This window comes from Parus major, chromosome 1, assembly GCF_001522545.3.
Source record: "Parus major isolate Abel chromosome 1, Parus_major1.1, whole genome shotgun sequence".
In the NCBI taxonomy this organism is placed as follows: domain Eukaryota; kingdom Metazoa; phylum Chordata; class Aves; order Passeriformes; family Paridae; genus Parus; species Parus major.
In genome coordinates this window covers 66,417,838-66,435,506 of record NC_031768.1, presented here as the reverse complement: position 1 = coordinate 66,435,506, position 17,669 = coordinate 66,417,838, and the positions used below count along the sequence as shown (strand labels likewise).

Here is a 17,669-nt window from a genome sequence, read left to right as displayed (position 1 = left end):
CTTTCCCAGCTGCCAGGGAATTTGTACTACAGCCTCCCCAAATGATACCACTTGGGAATGCGCTATTTTTGCTCATGAGTGTCTGCAGACGAGTTCATCTCTCTGATTTGTAAATGTGCAGCAATGAAGGCTCCCAAATATAAAACCTGTATTTTTAACTACAGTTTATACATAATAAAAACATTCCAAATCCATTATGCTTTTTAAAATTATCAGCTTAAAGGCATATTTCCATTTCCATTTTGTTTACAGAGTAGGGAGGCATAATAAGAAAAAAGGATGAAAGGGGCAACTATACAAGCAAGACAAGACTCAGTGCAGCCAAATTAAAATGTGCATAAACACTGAAAAAATGTCCATAAAGTTAAAAAAAAATAAAAATATTTTGTTTAGACAGCTTTTTTTTAATGATCAGTGATCTTATGCATGCTAGAGTTCTGTCAAACATGTAAAGGCACATTGCTAGCATACTTTCATAGCAGGTTTGGAAGAGGGAGCATGTGCGTAGTGTGATAAGGAAGGGGAAAATACCAAAATGTAAATGGCAGTTGTGGAAAGTTATCTCTGTAGGCAGATGCAAAACATAGGGCCAAAAACGGTGTTTTTATTTCTTATGGTAGAGAGTGATAAGGCAAGTAAGTAAAGCAAATAGAGGAGAAAAATCAGACTAGTAGATAAGCAATTAAATCAAGAGCTTAGACCTGTTCTGAACCTCTGCATTTCCCAAACATGCTCAAAGAGCACTATGATATTACTGGCACATTGCAGCCTCCTACCTGCTGATTCACATGAGGTCCAATATTTCACTTTATGAATAATGCCAGAAGAATCTGGCTTTTCTCTTCCTAAGCACTGTATGCTTTGCCTGTGCTGATCTCTCTTGAAATGTCAACTTTACATTTCCAATATCCACAAAGAAATTCTTAATAAAAAGATACGATCTGCATTTCAGAATGAGACCTTTAAATCCTTTAGCCCTGCCAGTTTCTAGGGAACTTTTGTTAAGAATGAAACACCCTGTTTAATAACTGCTTTCCAATAGTAATCAAGAGAGTTGCAAACATCAGTGGACCACAGATAACAAAGGCAGTACAATCTAGGCAAGGGAAAAAGGGATTTTATCCAGGATTCTTGTAAACAAATGTGAACAACAATTTAAAATAAGTTCTGCGTGTAACCCTGTCATATTTTAATTATATTTCCAACTAAGATACTCTGAAATGTCTATTTAAAATAATTCTGCTGAGTTATGACATAAGGACACATTAGAAATGTGCAAACAAATCTAATATACCCAGCTGTTTTTTTGCCTTTCTCTGCATTGCTTGTGCAGCTAGAGTCTTTGCTGTTAATTCAGTAACACTGCTGATTGACATTAAACAGAGCTGTCCCACTCCTCACTACACATTCTTACCACCTACTTTGTAATAAAACCATACAAGCACAATCTTTTGGGCCAGTGACCTGAACAAGTCATCCTGTAGTCACACTTTTACCAGCCTGGATACAAAGGAGGGAAGCGGCCAGGAACAAAACCAGCCCCTTTGGCAAGAATGTGCATTTCAGCTGGATTACATGTCCAGTGACACTGCCCAGAGCCAGGGCTGAGCAGTGAGCTGCTCCCTTCTCCAGAACAGCACCCAAGTTACAGCCAATGCTGCAGAAACAATCCCCAGGCCTTGCACCACTCACTCTGAGAATCCAATCCAGACTGGTGCCAGCACAAGAAATTTCATCCAGGTTTTCAGTGGAGATAATTTGGGTTAGAGTTTCAGTTCAGTTATAAAGGTGTTATGTGGCGTAGTTTTTATGTAAGGTCAAGGATTTCCCCCAGGGTTTTCCATGCCAGCTACTGGCCCTGACTGATACCTCCTCTCTGATGTGCAGAGATATTATGCACCTCACTGGTGCCACATATGTCACCTTGCTACTGCCATGCCTGTATCCTTGCCAGTTCCTTTGGAAAGAGCTGTAGGTGAAAGGCCCCATGAAATATACAATATTTTAGTGCCAGTATGTTTTTTTAAGTGTGTTTTTCTGTTCTGGCAAGCCAGTGTGATCCAGTGTGCTTGAACACAGTGCTGGGGACTCTGGAACTGTAACTCTGGTTTTGCTGCTCGGCTGCCATCTGTACTCCATCAGAACCTCTGAGCTTTACTGTGTCCATTTTCTGATCTTCCAATTGCAGTAATAGCTCCAGATTCCAATTTACAGAGATGCTACCAGAATTTCCTAAGGCTTCTGAACACCTGTCACTTCTGCTTACCTCAAAGGTTTCAAATTATCTGAGGAGGAGGGTCAGGGAGATTCAAAAAAACACATCTTTATGGTCATGCTTTACTTCAAAAGCTCCACTTATAAAAATGGTAAGCTTAGTTATTTCTGCTAGCCAGTGGGAACTTTTTACAGTTTTTGATGTGGTACAAAACATACCAATTGAGAAGAGACTAGTAAAGTTTTCTAGGTTTTCCAGACACAGAATCACAGTGGACTCCTTATAATCTAAAGTCCTTCAGGCTTTTTAAAGTAAAAATATTTTAAAGCCAATACTTCAGAAATCCATTTTTTATTTTTTTAATGAGTGATTTACTTTATTATTAAATCAAATAAAACTACTTATCTGGCTAAGCTAATTCCTGCAGTTCAGCTACTCTGATCATATAAAGATATCTGTGATAGTCTTTGGCCTTCTAAATGTTTCCTAGAAAGAATAAGCAATTTTTTTTAATATGTTTGTTTCCTGGGACTTTTTTTCTTCCTCTACTGATAGGAATTGGGACAGAGGATATTAAAAATATTTTTATATTTTTATATCAATCACTAGAAGCCTATTTTGAGCTCCAAACTCTTCTGTGTTCATAGGACTAAAAATCTGTGTACATTCAATTTTTTATGTGTACATCCCTGCAGTAGACCTGCATTTACTTGCCCTCCTTTACCTGAGTCATATTTGTAACCCTGGATAGAAAATGGCAGTTTAAATACAGCTATCCGTTGCCTGGGGCAAGACTAAGAATCAGAAGGCAGGGTGAAAAACCACTTCTGATTCAGCATCCCTGGATAGTTTTGGTGGACTCCTCTATCTCCTGCATTAGTGACAACAGTGACCTACCTACCTTGTCTGTCTCCTTTCCCCTCATTTCCCTTATATTTGATCTCTGTTCAGCTGCTCTGCAGATGTGGCCTCACCTCATGCTGTACATTGGAAATAAAGATACTGGGAAGGTGGAGCAGACCTGCTGCTCCCCTCTTATCTCACCCTGTATCTCTTCTTTGCTCCAAATTTTCTTAGACTAATCTGCAGCTCCTCAGGCTGAGATAAAACAATTTGATTCAACCGGCATCAACTCATTGGAATTGACTGAATACACTAACAACTCACTAAGACAAATCACAAATAAACAAAGCTACAAAGTCAGTTTATTTTTCTCTGCTTTCATCCTATTTTCCTTTTAAAGACTGCAGAACCACAGGTTAGTTTCAGTCAATGAATTATGGATCCAGTACCATGTATGCTACAGAACTGGAAGGTTTACTGAGACTGAATTTGCAGCATAGTGCTTATGGAACAGGGCAATGAAAATGGAGGTCCTGGTTCAATTATCTGTGCTGATGTATAGTTATTATTTTATATAAAACTGAAGCTGACAGATTTTACAAGTGAGAAAGGTTGACTGTTGATTATGCCATAGGAATGTGGGCAAGATCTTGAACGTGGGTTGTTCATAGACACAGCATTAAGTACACCATAACCCATGGGCTCTTAGGGACTAGTTAGGGAAGGAGACAGAGCAAGGATGCTTGTCTTTGTCTCCCACTGCATCCTTAGAGCCAAACCAGGTAAGTGAAGGATAGATTACATGGATGACAAATGGTGAGACCATTTGTACTGGTGAGCACAAACTGTGGACCACATGCTGGTCTCGCAGTTTGTGCTCAGCAATATAAAGTCCAGCCCATCATTGGTTACTGTTGGTATCTCTGAGGCAATGATACTGGGGTGATACTGCTAAATGTCTTTAATAACCTGGATGATGAAATAAAGTACACTCTGGGCAAGTCTGTGGATGATACCAAACTTTGGAGGAGTGGTTGAGGTGCTGGAGAGCTGCTCTTCGAAGTGTCCTTGACAGGCTGGAGGAATTGGCTGACAGGAACCTCATACATTCCACATAAATCCTGCATCTGGGATGCAATAACCCTCTGCAACCAGGCAGACTGGGGCTAGCTGGACAAGAACAGCCCTTGCAGAAAAAAAACCTCCTTCAGGGTTCTGCTGGCAACAAACTGAAGATAAATTTGCCCTTTTGGCCAATTATACCATCCTCACATTAGGCTAGTGCATTAGGAAGAATGTAGCCAGCAGATCAAGGTACATGATTGCTTTTTTGTTATCCCCACTTGTGAAACTACAGGCTACTCTGTTCATTTTGGGGTTCCCCAGCAGAAAGACATCATGGGCATATCACAGCAAGCCCAGCAGAGGGCTGAAGCACTTGAATGGAGACCAGCAGAGCTGAGTTTGTTAACCTTAAGAAGAAAAGGCTAGGAGAGCTAATTGGTGGCTTCTTCTACAAGAGGAAAATGAAGTCAGGGTCTTTTTAGAGGTACACAACTGTAGGATGAAAGGCAACAGAAACAAGGTTGCAGAATTTTAAATCAAATTAGACATAAGAGAAAAGTTCACCATGAAGGTGGTCAAATAACATCACAAGTTGCCCAGAGCACGTGTGGAAGTTGCGTATCAGTCCTTGGAGAACTCAAAGCTAAACCTGACAAGGTCCTGAGCAACCTGATTCAGCTGTCTCTGCTCTGAGCAGGAGCTGGACTGGGCCCCCCAGCGTATCTTTCAACCTAAATAATTCTTTGATTCTGTAAAATTCTCAGTCTTGTTGCCTGGGCAGTTCTTGTACATTGAAGTTTTGGAGGGTTTAGGATGTTTCAGTGAAGCAGATGTATCAAATGATAAATCATGGTTTCTGAACATGAGACTACAACCAGGATTGTTTCTTGCACTTAGTGGTGCTACTGTGATGCTCCTGCATGTATTATTTTTATGGATATTAGAGCTATTTTGTTTCAGGACAGTATTTTTCTCTGCTGAGGATCTGAACTCTGGGTCTCCAAGACAGCAAAGGAATATGTGCCTTACCCAGCTGGTGTGAAGTCACTGTGCAACCATACTGACACAGCCTGAGTGAATGTCACCCGAGTCCCACTTAAAACTAGAACCTGAACTGTATTTCAGTAGATTGCAGTTTGATTAAAAAACAGACTGGGTGAAAACTCGAGTCCAAAAGTCAATAGTCATTTCAGTGAAATAGAATTATGTGGAGTCTCATGCATATTTTTAATCCATATTAAAAAACTTCTTCAAATGTCAAGAGTCCAGTCTGCTGAATGTAACATTTCCCTCCAGGTTACGCCTGAGAATGGAAACCATCAAATCTCTGTCAGTCTCTCATGCGACCAAAAAGTGGTCTAAAATTGCCTTGCTGCCAACAACACATTTTACAGATTGCCTGATATTTTTGTACTTTTTCAGTGCAGAATAAAAATAGATCACAGAGAATATAAGGTAATAAAAAACTGAGTTAATCACAAATTTTCCATTTTAGAGAAGATGCAGCCTCAAGATACATTGAGAAAAAAAAAAATCTATCATACCTACGTGTCTTTCTAAACATTTCTGAAACATAAATGTCGCATGTATTTATTGGTGTCTCAGACTGAAGAGTACACTAGTGCCATTAAAAAACAAACCCTGGTAAGTTACACAATAAACAGAATTGCAGCTTCTGATTTGACAACTGCCACTGCCATAAAGATCTCCGTTTCCGCTAATAAAAGGATGACATGTAAAGATTTTTGCTAAAATCAGCAAATTAATTTGTAACTTTTTAATTGCTATAAAGTTTCAGTAATTGTTGCTCATAGGTGGGAAGTCAAATTTTACACTTACAGAAATGTTAAAACCATGACAACAGGGAATTTGATTATTTTTAGTGAATTGCTAAAAGAGCACTGTAGTTCAATATTTTAAACTCCTGGTACAAGCTATTTGCACCTTTTAAATATTAATCCTGGTTTTAAATAATTTTCTTATAGCTTAAACAAAGAAGCAGACCTAAATTCAGTATGAATTACATCAGCAGTTAAATATCTAACAAGAAATTAACATCACTATAAATCTATTTTACATTTTACAATGATTATTTAGGACAGCTGAGCCTCATATATGCTGAAAGAGTATGTCAGCATACAGCAGCTGCTGATAATAACCAGCATGTGTTGGCAGGAGCTTTTTGTTTTCTGAAGATAATTAAAACTTGCTATAGTTTTCCAGCTGCTACAGAGTCAATAAGGAATACTTTAAAAAAAATGAGTGGCACATTTTTGATTCACTTTAAATAGATTGTGGCTATGTCTACTGAATATTCACTAAAAACAATTATTCTACAATTTTGGGTTTTCATGAGTTTTCCAAAAAACAAGCTATATAGCAGTAGTTTCAACCAGAAAACTTTTAACTGTCAGCTTCAGGTGCTCAAGGGGAAGAAAAGCATTCTGGTAACAGAAATGTTTTTGCTGAACAAGAAAAGCTACTCACTCAACTACTTGTGTCCTTAAAATTTCTGTGTACTATATATTCAGATTGTATTTTATAAGTTCTCTTTACTGGTCTTGGCAGTTTTTTTGGAAACTTTCTGTTCTTAGAAACATTTGCAGGAACCATGGAGCTGTAAAAAGCCTTTCCAGTGTGGGAGTCAGTGGCTCAGCAGAGCTGCCATGAAAATGCCAAAAGCTTTGTATCGATTCTCACTGAAGACTCGAGATGGGGGATTTCCCAGGATTTTACACCACAGTCTTCCTCCAGCTTTCACATAACTTCATACCTGGTGGTGGGTGAAAACTGTCTTCCTGCTTGTACAACAACTTTTAGACCCCATGCCCAACAAGAGTCCAACAGCAATACAGCAACTTTCTTAACCAAAGTCTTCCACAGAAATGGTCCAAAACACAACTTTCTAGAACAATGCAACTTCAAAGGTCTGAGACACTTTTGAGTAACACATAATTACTTAGCTGAGTAAACTTAGCTGAGTAACCTAAGTAACCTCTCCTTGAAGCTGTCATTGCTGGTGGCTTTCCATGAGCACTGGTGGAAATTGGTTTGCACTCTCCAGCTAAAAAAATAAACCAAGCAACAGAAAAGGAACTAAATTTCCCTCAGTGGTAGTCCAGTTCTCTCACCCATCTTGACAATCTGTGGATGTCAGAGGTCAGATTACAGCCCTGAAATATGGACCATCTGCTTTGTCAATCTTAAAATAGACTTTCAGTACCCAATATTAGAGAAAATAAGTATTACTGAAATAAAACATAATTTATTTTTTTCTTTAGCAACTGAAGTTGTTTCCTTTTAAACTTCAGAGGCCAGGACTAATGAATTGATCTTCAGATAAGAGGCCACTTGAAATAATAAGACTTTCAGCAAATAACACTGCCATTATACGCCAGGGAGCTGAAACACCCATTATGCAGTTCAGTAAAAACTCTGAAGACACAAAGCATTTGATATGACTGGCAGCAGCACTGTCTAAAAATAGCTCTGCATAAAAGGGAATTAAAATGTCACCAGAAATCTCTTCCTTCCTTCAGAAGCTGCTGGTAAATAGACCTTTCTTAGTCTGAATTGACAGTTGCCCCATGGGCAAGTGCAAGGGCAGCCCTTCACCCCTTGCTGGCACTCATGGCCCTTCAGTGAGGATGTCAGGGCTGTGAGCTGCTGGGGAAGGATGGCCTCAGGGGTGAACTGCAGCCACTATCTCCCCAGGTAGCACCACTGGTGTGATGTCTGATCAGCCACCACCGCAATGAAGACAGCTCCAGCTTTCAGCATGAAGCACTGGATGAAGATAGAGCAATCCTGGCCATGAATCAGTGCCTGTATTATTTGATCCAGGCTACAGCACTCAGGCAGTAGTATGAAATGCAGCTTTTGCTGACATGGCTCAGGTTTTGGCAAGGGTGTCTAGTTTTAATGCAGAATCAGCAGTGAATGATAAAGTTTTGGAAAAAGTATTCTGATATCTCAGTCTGTTAATTTGGAAGGAGCTTTTCAGACAGATATAGACTGATGCTTGCTGAATTTAAGAGACTAGAAAGTTCTCATAACTCTGGATGAGACCTAGGCAGACTGCCACACTTTTAACAAAGTGAAGCTGATAGAATGGCAGTTTTAAAATGTCCTCAGAAATATATATATAAATATAGCTGTAGAAATGAAAAGAAAAAGGAAAAAAATGTAAAGGACTTACTTCCTCACCCTCTGTGCCAAGCCCTAACTTTTGGATTTTACATTATTCCCTTCAGATAAATGTTTGCAGGAAGAGAAAGCCATTACCTCTGAAGTTACAAAATGATTAGATATTCAGCTGCCGCCATCAGATGCAATTAAAGACACAAAACCTAGATTCATCCTGCAGAACATTGAAGTTTGCCAAATATATTATGAAAAAGCTACATTGTGTGGCTCTGAGAGTCTTGTCCTGTCCAGACTCTCACTCCTGTATCAGTTGGGAACTAGGGAAAATGAAACATTCTGTGTTTCCTGAGGCTGAAGCGATGGAAAAGGACCGTGCCTTTCATGCGAGTCCTGCCCTTGTGCCAACTGAGTGTTGACAGAGATACTGCTTCCTCCTCAAATCTAGAGTCATCTTACGTCTTTGGTCCCTTTTCAACTCTTGGATCTTTTGGAAAGACACTTGATGATACTGCAGTTATTTGGATCAGCAATATGATCTCATTATTTGGAATGGCTTTTGCAATTTCTGACCTTACACAGATTTGGGATACTGATTTCAAAATGAGAAGGATGGGGTTGTGGTTAGCTAATATGAACTGTCTGTTTCACAGTAGGATATAATGAAAATTACATAAGTACTTGGCTTTTTTAACAGAATTTATTTCTGCATTTTTCAGGAATGAAAAGGTGCTTCATGACAGGATATACTTACTTTTATGTACTTCCATCAGAAACTTCAAGCATTAAAAAATGCATTACCTCTTTTGGGGGCTAATACTACAGAAACTTTAATACTGGATATTTAGACCTAGTAAACAGGGTTTCTCCTCATTTTGCACCTTCTGTGGCAGCAGCAAGAGGGGTTACAATTACACAGCCAAATGAAACACAGACTGATGTTTTTTGGTCATGTCCTCACTACCTATAACTAGTCCTCTCTGAGACTTAGTCTGAGCTGAGCCAGCTGGAGAAGCCCAAAACAGAGTCAGAGAATCTGCTCGGCAGCCCAGGGGGTACTTCAAGTTCACCTTCCATCTCTATTATTTAGCAGCACAAAAAATGCCCATCCAGACTCAGAAGGCCATTTTACTGTCGTACCAACACGGGAACATGGTGTGTTAACCTGGTATCTGCAAGCAGGAATTTCTGGATAACAATGTGAATAAATGGGCATTGAGGTAATTGGCCCAAAGGACACATGCAGTAAGGAAGGGGGAAGTGTTGTCAGAGATCTGGGGAAAAACCACATGGTTCAGCAGGTGCTGGGGGGGTTTAGAGAAGCAGCAGCTCCTTGCAGAGAAGTGTTACACAGGAGTAAAAGCTGTACCACCATCCTCACTTCCCAACCCATTCAGAAGTAAAAGCTTTATTGCCTTTTCGTAAAGCTCAGGGTGCCAAATTTTCTTGCAAATGATTCCAGGGAGGAAGCTGAGAAATCTCCCAGAAAATGGCAGGTCTGGTGGGCGCCGGATGCCATCGGGTGTGTGTTTGTGACTAAAGAGGATAAAAACTAGAATTAATTTAGAGATTCCAAGTTGAATTTATTGCTCTTGTCCATAGTTCTAAACCATTCAAGTGGTGGAGGACTAGAAACGAGCACAGCAAAATCAATAAAATAAACAAACCATGAAAGACACTAGTGACGCATTAAGGGGGAAAAAAATCAGATACCCTTTAGGCCATTGGGACTAAAGGAGGGAGATGACAATAAATATACAGAGATTTTGGTTCCAAATCCTGAAAACTTTGCTCACACAAACAGACCTTCCTCCAACCACAATCCAATTAAAAGGGAGCACAACTATTGCCAAAGGCCTGTAACATCTAGGTCATTAAAACAATACTAGTTGACATTATTAGGATGTATTATTTTGCTCCTTTAGCACAGGGGAAGATTCATCTGAGTAAGTAGCAGGGCTGAGTCCTTCTTTGGCAAAGGGCTTGGACTGGAAAGCAAAACATCTGGTATGTTCCAGGCAGGCAGTTTCCATGCCTGGCAGATGGTATTTACTTAAGACGTACTGCACAGCCCATTATTTTAAACCAAGTTACTTCGCTGAGTTTACCTAACTTATCACAAGGATAGAAACTTTTGTTCATCTCTGTGTCTCTATTAGCCAAAATCCCATGTATTCTGAACTGCTATGAAGTGATTGTTTTCTCCCAGCAGAATTAAACTCAGTCCTGTAACAAATGAGAGGCAAAAACCCAGAAGATGTTTTCAAACTGAGTCACACACATCCTTTTCAGCCAAGCCATAATACTCCCAAGTCCTCTGAATCATACTGTCTGCTCTTCAACAGCTTCTAAACAGTCCAGCTCAAGGTGCTCGAGCTCTCCTCCCACCATATTATGGTATACTCAGCTGACCCATGAAACTGAACCTGAAAGCCGAAACTCCTCAGGGTTTTTAAGCAAAAAGTGCACCACAAGGCACAAAGATGAGGGTTTTCTGACTTTCTGACATTTATAGATCTATAAAATGAGCATAAATAAGAAATCACACAACTAGTATATACTGGATTAAGCTCACAGGACATATAATTCATCCTTTTACCCTCAAAAGTAGCTATTAAAAGGTGTAACAAACTCAACTATGGACAATTGGTTAATAACCTAGTAACAAGGGTCCTGTTTGCTCAGTCCCTTAGGCACTAATCCAAACATATGTGATGCCCTATATGAAACAGCTCATATATTTCTTTAAGTGCAATTAATCATCTGAGAATATGATAGGAGCAAGATAAAAAAAAAAGAATGATGCTGAGGAACTTCCAATGACTACACAGCTTGCACAGGAGTAAAAATTAGAAGTACATAACTATCTCTTGCCAAGAAATAATAGTATCTGTCTAGAATGTAAAAATGCAGATTTTTTTAATTAACATTCACAGTGCTCATGGTACAAATACTGCACTTTATTTTCACAGATTTCTGTATAAATATGGATATAAGAAACTGAGTAACAAAAATGCCATGTACATATTCTCTTAATTAATCTACTTTTGTGAGTCATTTCCATTTTACCTCTGTTATGTAGCATTTTATATGCCACACTGACTTATCACTTCTTCTAAATTTAAACTAATTCCCCTTCTGGTTATTACTACTCTAGTGATTCATTTATTGAGCATAAATCTTGCATTTATTGGCTTAAATGTCTTTTAACACTACTGTCTCTACTTATACAATGGGGTTAATATGAAATTCAGTCTCCTCCATGATCAATACAGATGATATATAGCACAACTACAGCTGTTCATTTCACAGTTTCAAAACAAGAAAGCCTCAAGTTAAGATTTCACCTTGACTGAAATCTGCTTTCAGTGAAATTGAGAGCACAAGTCTCCTAACTCATAAGAAGAGCCAAGATTTACTTTTTGATTTCCTGCATGTATCAGCTGAAGTGCCCCTGACACTTTGTGGCCGTGAACCTTTAAGGTCAGAAATAGCCACTATTATTGAATCCAATCTCCAGTACCACACAGGCCACTTCTAGTTACATATCACAGAGCTATTTCCAGATATCTTCAGTTTTTGATCCGTTTTTGCTAGGTAGTAGCTCCAGTGAACGTTTCTCCGTTTTAAATGTCCAGTTGTTTATGAAGAACATATTTTTAAAACTTTAATTATCTGGACTGCACTCTTATACACCAATGTTTATTTTTTTTTAGTATAAACACATCTCAGGGCACTCTTGGCTTATAAATACCTTTAGGGATGCTCACATTTTTTGTGTTAAAGTTTCACAAATACTTCAAACATTTCAGAGAACAAGTATGTAATAAAAGTGTTTTTTAAAAAAATCCTATTATTTAATTGAAGATCTCCAGTTTATCCAAGTCTAGATCTAAGGACCTGAGGAAAGAGTGTATAAGGAAGAAAATATGATGAAGAAACTTCAGGTGGCATATGGGCTCGGTTTCTAAGGGACCTTAAAGAGTGTTTGAAACAACCATCCCAAAGATGCCTCTGCTGTGAGCACACACCTGTCCCACCTGTATCTGACGGTGGAGAGGGATGGACCATGTCACAGCTGAGGTCTGCAAAGCAGCTCTGCAGCTAAAGATGTTCCTCCTGGTGCTCCAGGCAACCCCGGCCCCTGTTCTGTCCTCTCCTGCGTGCCTGGCTGGAGTGCAGACACAGAGGCACCACAAGAGGAGGCACCGGGAGCTGAAAAGTAGTTACAGACTGCTGCTGCCCTGACTTACCAGCTTACAGGCTCAGGAGGCAGCAGACCACCAGCACTGGTCAGAGATGACATAAGTGAGGGTGTTGGTATCGTTACCACCAAGGCTGAATCTTGTTGGTTAATCTTTCATTTTCCTGTGTTCAGTCAGTGAGGTTTAAACATATGCAGGTAAAGTGGCCAGCATCCAGAACATAAGAAAGTCTATGGTTCAGGTTGCCTCAACAACTGTATTTTGTCCTTTTTGTATGTCTGACCAAACTCATGGTCTTTAATTTTTTAATTGTATCCCACTTCCCATCCCGTAATCCACACCTGTGTGCATACACAGGAATTTGATGTAGGCTTTTGTAATGCAGCCTATGACATTTTCATCTACATGACTTCCCTGCTCTCCTCAGGAATATGAGAGTGTATTATCTATTATGGTACAATAATCATTGAAATTTAAGTCACTTGAATTGCATAATTTTTTCCAAGTCACTTATATACCTCTGTAACATTTTCCACGAATTCTACTCATGCTTAGAAAAAGAGAATTAAACACCTTGAACTAACTATGAAGGGAAGAATATAAGAGAGAAAAGTGCATTTATCTGCACTTTTAAAACTCACTTGAACCAGAGGAACCCAGGTGAACCAATGGTAATAGTAGACATACAAAATCAAAACTGAAATTGCAACACATAAGAGTGTATAAAACATCTGCTGAGCATTGAATGGAGAGTTTGCCTTGAAAAGTTGAAAGTCTGATTTAATATCGCTCCATTGAACAATTTTTCTCAACTGTTCTTGCCTGTGGACATAAACTGAGACAAATCACAGAACATTACGCACTGTGGGCAGGAATTTACTCACTGAGAATAGGAATTTGTCTTATTTTCATTTGTTTCTTCATATCATTGTCTTACTGAACAGGCAGGCTAAGAATCTAATTTTACTGTAGATGAAAGGGAACATTTCTTTACCAGCCTGTCTAAGCTGGGGCAGATGTGGCTTCATTCACCTTGACTTACACTCTACCTGTACTGCACAGTCAATGTCTTCAATTTAACATTTTCAGGGTAAGGCCTTAATTCTTCCTTACTTTTTACCTACAGCTACTTTTTATATTTTCTGTTCTGCACTGAGTTTAGCCATGTACTGTGAAAGAAATAACTTTGTGACTCATGTAATATAAATTCTTGAAAGTCACCACCTTATTTATTTAAAGAAAACATGAGTAATCGTTAATGAATTCTCATACAGTTACTGCATACAAAGTTTGAATAAATACCTCAGACCCAGCATGCTACACCCTGTTCCTTTATGCTGAGGCATGTGTCCCCTTCAGTATGGAAACTAACGGGATTATGAGGGAAAGGGAATCATCAAAAAAGATCGCATTTTGAAATTACCTGTTTAATATCAAACAGATAATTACCATTCACATTCACAGGTCACCTCATAATTCTGTCTCAAGGAGTCGGTGGTGTACATGAACCAAATATTTAGGACTTTCAAAGTACGATCTGATTGAAATAACAGTCTGGTTCCTGTCATTTCCCTTGTGGTGATTTCTTTTTAGAAATGATGAAATAGTGTAATTCCTCTAATGACTCATTTAGCTTATTTTTAACTAACACCAAAGGAAAATACAAAGGAAATAGTCTTCAGAAAATTTGTTTTTTCAAGGAGGAAGAAAAGCTGTATTGTGATATGATAGAGTAAATTAGCATAGTTTAGAACAGTACATGCAGCTAATGACTGAAAAGGCAGCAGTATATGCAACACCTTGTGTCACACTGCATTACTGACCAGGAATGGCAGCTTTGACTGCATTATACATTGTAAATTGGATATACTGTGATTTTGTAAAATATTCCTTTTATTAAGGAAAAAAAATTACCTGATATAACAATCTTACTTTAGGTGCCTCCAGTCTAAAAACAAGTAAGTGAAAAATAACTGGGTAAGAAGTAGAGAGCAGGTATTCGAACAAGCCCCAGGGCAGCTTAGCACTTAAACATGTGGGAGATCTGTTTTCAGCAAAGCAATTAACAAGGCAGGATTCACCATTCCAGCAATCTTAAAATGCAGGCTGGATCTTTATCTAAAATATGCTATAATTCAAATTATTAGATTGGAGAGGTGCTAACACAAGAATTGGGGTAGCTATGGTCAAATACTTTGTCTTAAGGACCTTAAAATGTATGACTCAAAGATTTACAAATTCAAGCAATTAAATAGTGATTTACATGCTTTATTCAACTGGATGACTAAAAGCAAGTTTTGGTTCTCATCTTGCATCTCCTAATATAGTTTTCAATATATTATTGATTAGTTTCTCTGTGGCACTCTGCTAGCGATGAATCCCATCTGTTAATGGGGTAAAACTCATTTCCCTCTAAAAGCACAGACTCAAAACTCCACCCATTTTAGAGTACTCTTCCAGTACCCTATGGGAAAGGGATGGGGACTGACCCAGTACCCTCACACTGCTTACAGACTGAACAAAACAAGCAGAGAGGGTGACATGCTCACCCAATAAAACTTGGTGAAAGTCTTGTGAGGGATTGTTGGATCTAGGTTTTTCATCTAGAGTGTAAAGTAGAGGTTTCAAACTGAGCCATATTAGCTAGGCTTAGATTTTCTGGTATTGCTAACACAACTAACTGTATCAAAATTATTAATCATTACTTGAGGCACTGTAGAAAAAAATGTGTGCCTTGGTTTTGCCCTAGATGCATGTCTACCTGCATATGGGCTTAGAGATAGAAATCACCATCTATCTGCACATATAATTTCCTTACTGCTAATGAACTGACACTTGTCCAACAGTGGACCCTGTCCCCAGCTTCCACAATAAATGAAATGAAGGAAGCAACAATGCATTTATTCTTAGTGACCCAAAATACATAAATATTTTATAAACTGAGCAATAATATACATCACATGATCAAGGTACTATACAAATGTAATTCCCACAGGTCTGTGTAGAACAGGTTGGAAAGCTGTAAAAGAGAAGCAGAGGTCATTGACCACAGACTGACCATCCATCCAACAAGATGCAGGAAGAAAAGTTACAGCTTTGAAACTCCTCACCATACCACTTCTCCAAAGTCTCAGCACCACTGGCTGGCTTTGGCAGCCCTGGCTGTCCTGGACAGATTACAGGTTACAAGAGGGAATGTTAAACAGCACCATGACAGGTAGAAGAGGTGTGTTAATCCACCACATCCTCAGTTAATGCTGTTTGAACACTAAGTTGGTAGTAGCACTGCACCCAAAACATTTTCAAATAAACCTGTAGAGAAATAAATTACCCTTTCTTTCCATTCAATCCAGGCCATACACTGGGTATGCAGAATGACATCATATCCTTCCTGAAATCAGAGCTGCAGTGAGGACCAGTATCCTTCAAACACGACCAGTTCCTGAGGCTGCCTTGCAAACAACCACATTTTCCTAACTGCCACAGAAACTATCTTTTTCATCTTTTTAAACCTGGCCAAAGAATTAAGCATTGTTTTCTTTATAAATGCAATAAAATTTCATCACTATATTCTGTCCTTCTGCCAGAGTTTGACAGACAGAGATGTAAAGAATCCCCCTGGAAAGCAACACACAGAAATAGCCACTCCATTAAACTGCTGTTGGTCAAAACCTCACACCAACTGATGTGATATTTGCCACATAAGACAGTAAATGATGTTATCTCTATGCCTGCCTCTAGTTAGCAGAATCAAACCCCTTTTTGCAAGCTGTCCATCATCATCAGGATTTTTCTTTTTTTCACCATGACATTTTTCTTGCATCCACTTTGGAAACTGGTGTTCTTGAAAGCATGATTCCATACAAAACTATAATCAATACAAAAACTTTGGAAACTGGTGTTCTTGAAAACATGATTCCATACAAAACCATAATCAATACAAAACTATGTATTGATTTGCTCTTTAATCCAGAAAAATCGGTACAGTTGGTTAGGGTTTTTATCTTTGCATTAGCCATTGTGAAAATGATTTTAAATTGTGTACACAGGCCAAAGGATTTGTTCTGAGGCAAATCTGCGTTTAGTTTTAGTGCCAGAGACAGACACTCAGAAAAAACAAATCGATACATTTGTAATGACTGCTTAGATAACTGCTTAAGCAGCTACAGAAAGGCCAAGTCAGTGATTATTTTTAAGGCTATGGGACAGATTTTGTAATGCCCTGACAGTTACACACATTTATTTCCAAAAGATATTATCCCAGTTGCCTCCTTCCAGTCACACTGGACTTCTGCTTCTTTCTTAATTGGGTTACCATGGGCAAGTCTGACCTGTAGCACTCAGAGCAGATGGACTGGCGCCAGTAACTGCTCAGACAGTCAGACAAGACGAAGTTCAGCACCTAAGATACCACAGTAGTTTATGATTAAAAGGTATTTCAGTTCAATTGCTAATCATGCACTAGTGTTTGTCTCCTGGTTGTCGGTGCGTGTGTGTATGTGTGGAAACAGGTATGAACGACTATTTCAAACCCTGTCTCTAGCCAGATTAGTTTGGAATAGAGACAGGAAACGAGCCTGAAACATGAGGCACTAAAACCTGTTCTCTTACGAAAGAGCGGAGCTGCAGACCCTGCGCCAACGCCGGGCCACGGAGCGCTGCTGCCAGCAACTCACCTTGCTGAATTTTCGTCACCAGCTGGTGACGGGCGAGAATCCTGCTGGTCCTGTAGGGAGGGCGCCGGGCGGGCGGATCGCAGCGCCAGAAGAGCTCCTGGCCCTCGGGGGACACGGCGTTCAGGTAGAAACAGGCGGTGCCCGCGGCCCGGGGCACCTGCTTCAACATCGCCGCTGCCCCCGGCTGGCCCCGGCCGGCCCGCCGCGCTCAGGGCAAGGCAAGCGGGGAGGCTCTAAGCCCCAGGGAGCTGCGGGGAGCGAGCGCTTTAAACGAAAAAGGAGTGCCAAGAGCTACTACAGCTCGGGATTCCGGCTCTCTCCCACATGATCCGCGCGGGCCAATCGCTCCCAGAGCAGGCTGTGGAAGTGAGCCTGCGGAGCGGGACAGCCAGCCTGCCCCAGCCCGGCACCCAGCCCCGGCCCCGCACAGCCTGACCCGCTCCAGCACGCACAGCCAGCCCCAGCCCCGCACAGCCTATCCCGATCCCAGTCTGCCCCAGTTCCAGCCCTGCACAGCCTGCC

The 17,669-nt window shown here is 40.0% G+C and overlaps 1 protein-coding gene across 7 annotated transcripts in view; it reads right to left on the bottom strand.

Annotated features, from left to right (window-relative positions):
• STARD13 (StAR related lipid transfer domain containing 13) overlaps positions 1 to 17,669 on the bottom strand; it is a 285,632-nt gene that overhangs the window by 96,039 nt on the left and 171,924 nt on the right. The window contains exon 1 of one of the 7 annotated variants that reach the window (XM_015623514.3): positions 17,148 to 17,544. The exons of the other annotated variants lie outside the window; for them this stretch is intronic. Coding sequence (XP_015479000.1) covers positions 17,148 to 17,316 — 169 coding nt within the window. The 5' untranslated portion in view covers positions 17,317 to 17,544. Of the gene's footprint in view, positions 1 to 17,147; positions 17,545 to 17,669 lie in introns of those variants that run through there. 7 annotated transcript variants of the gene reach the window in all.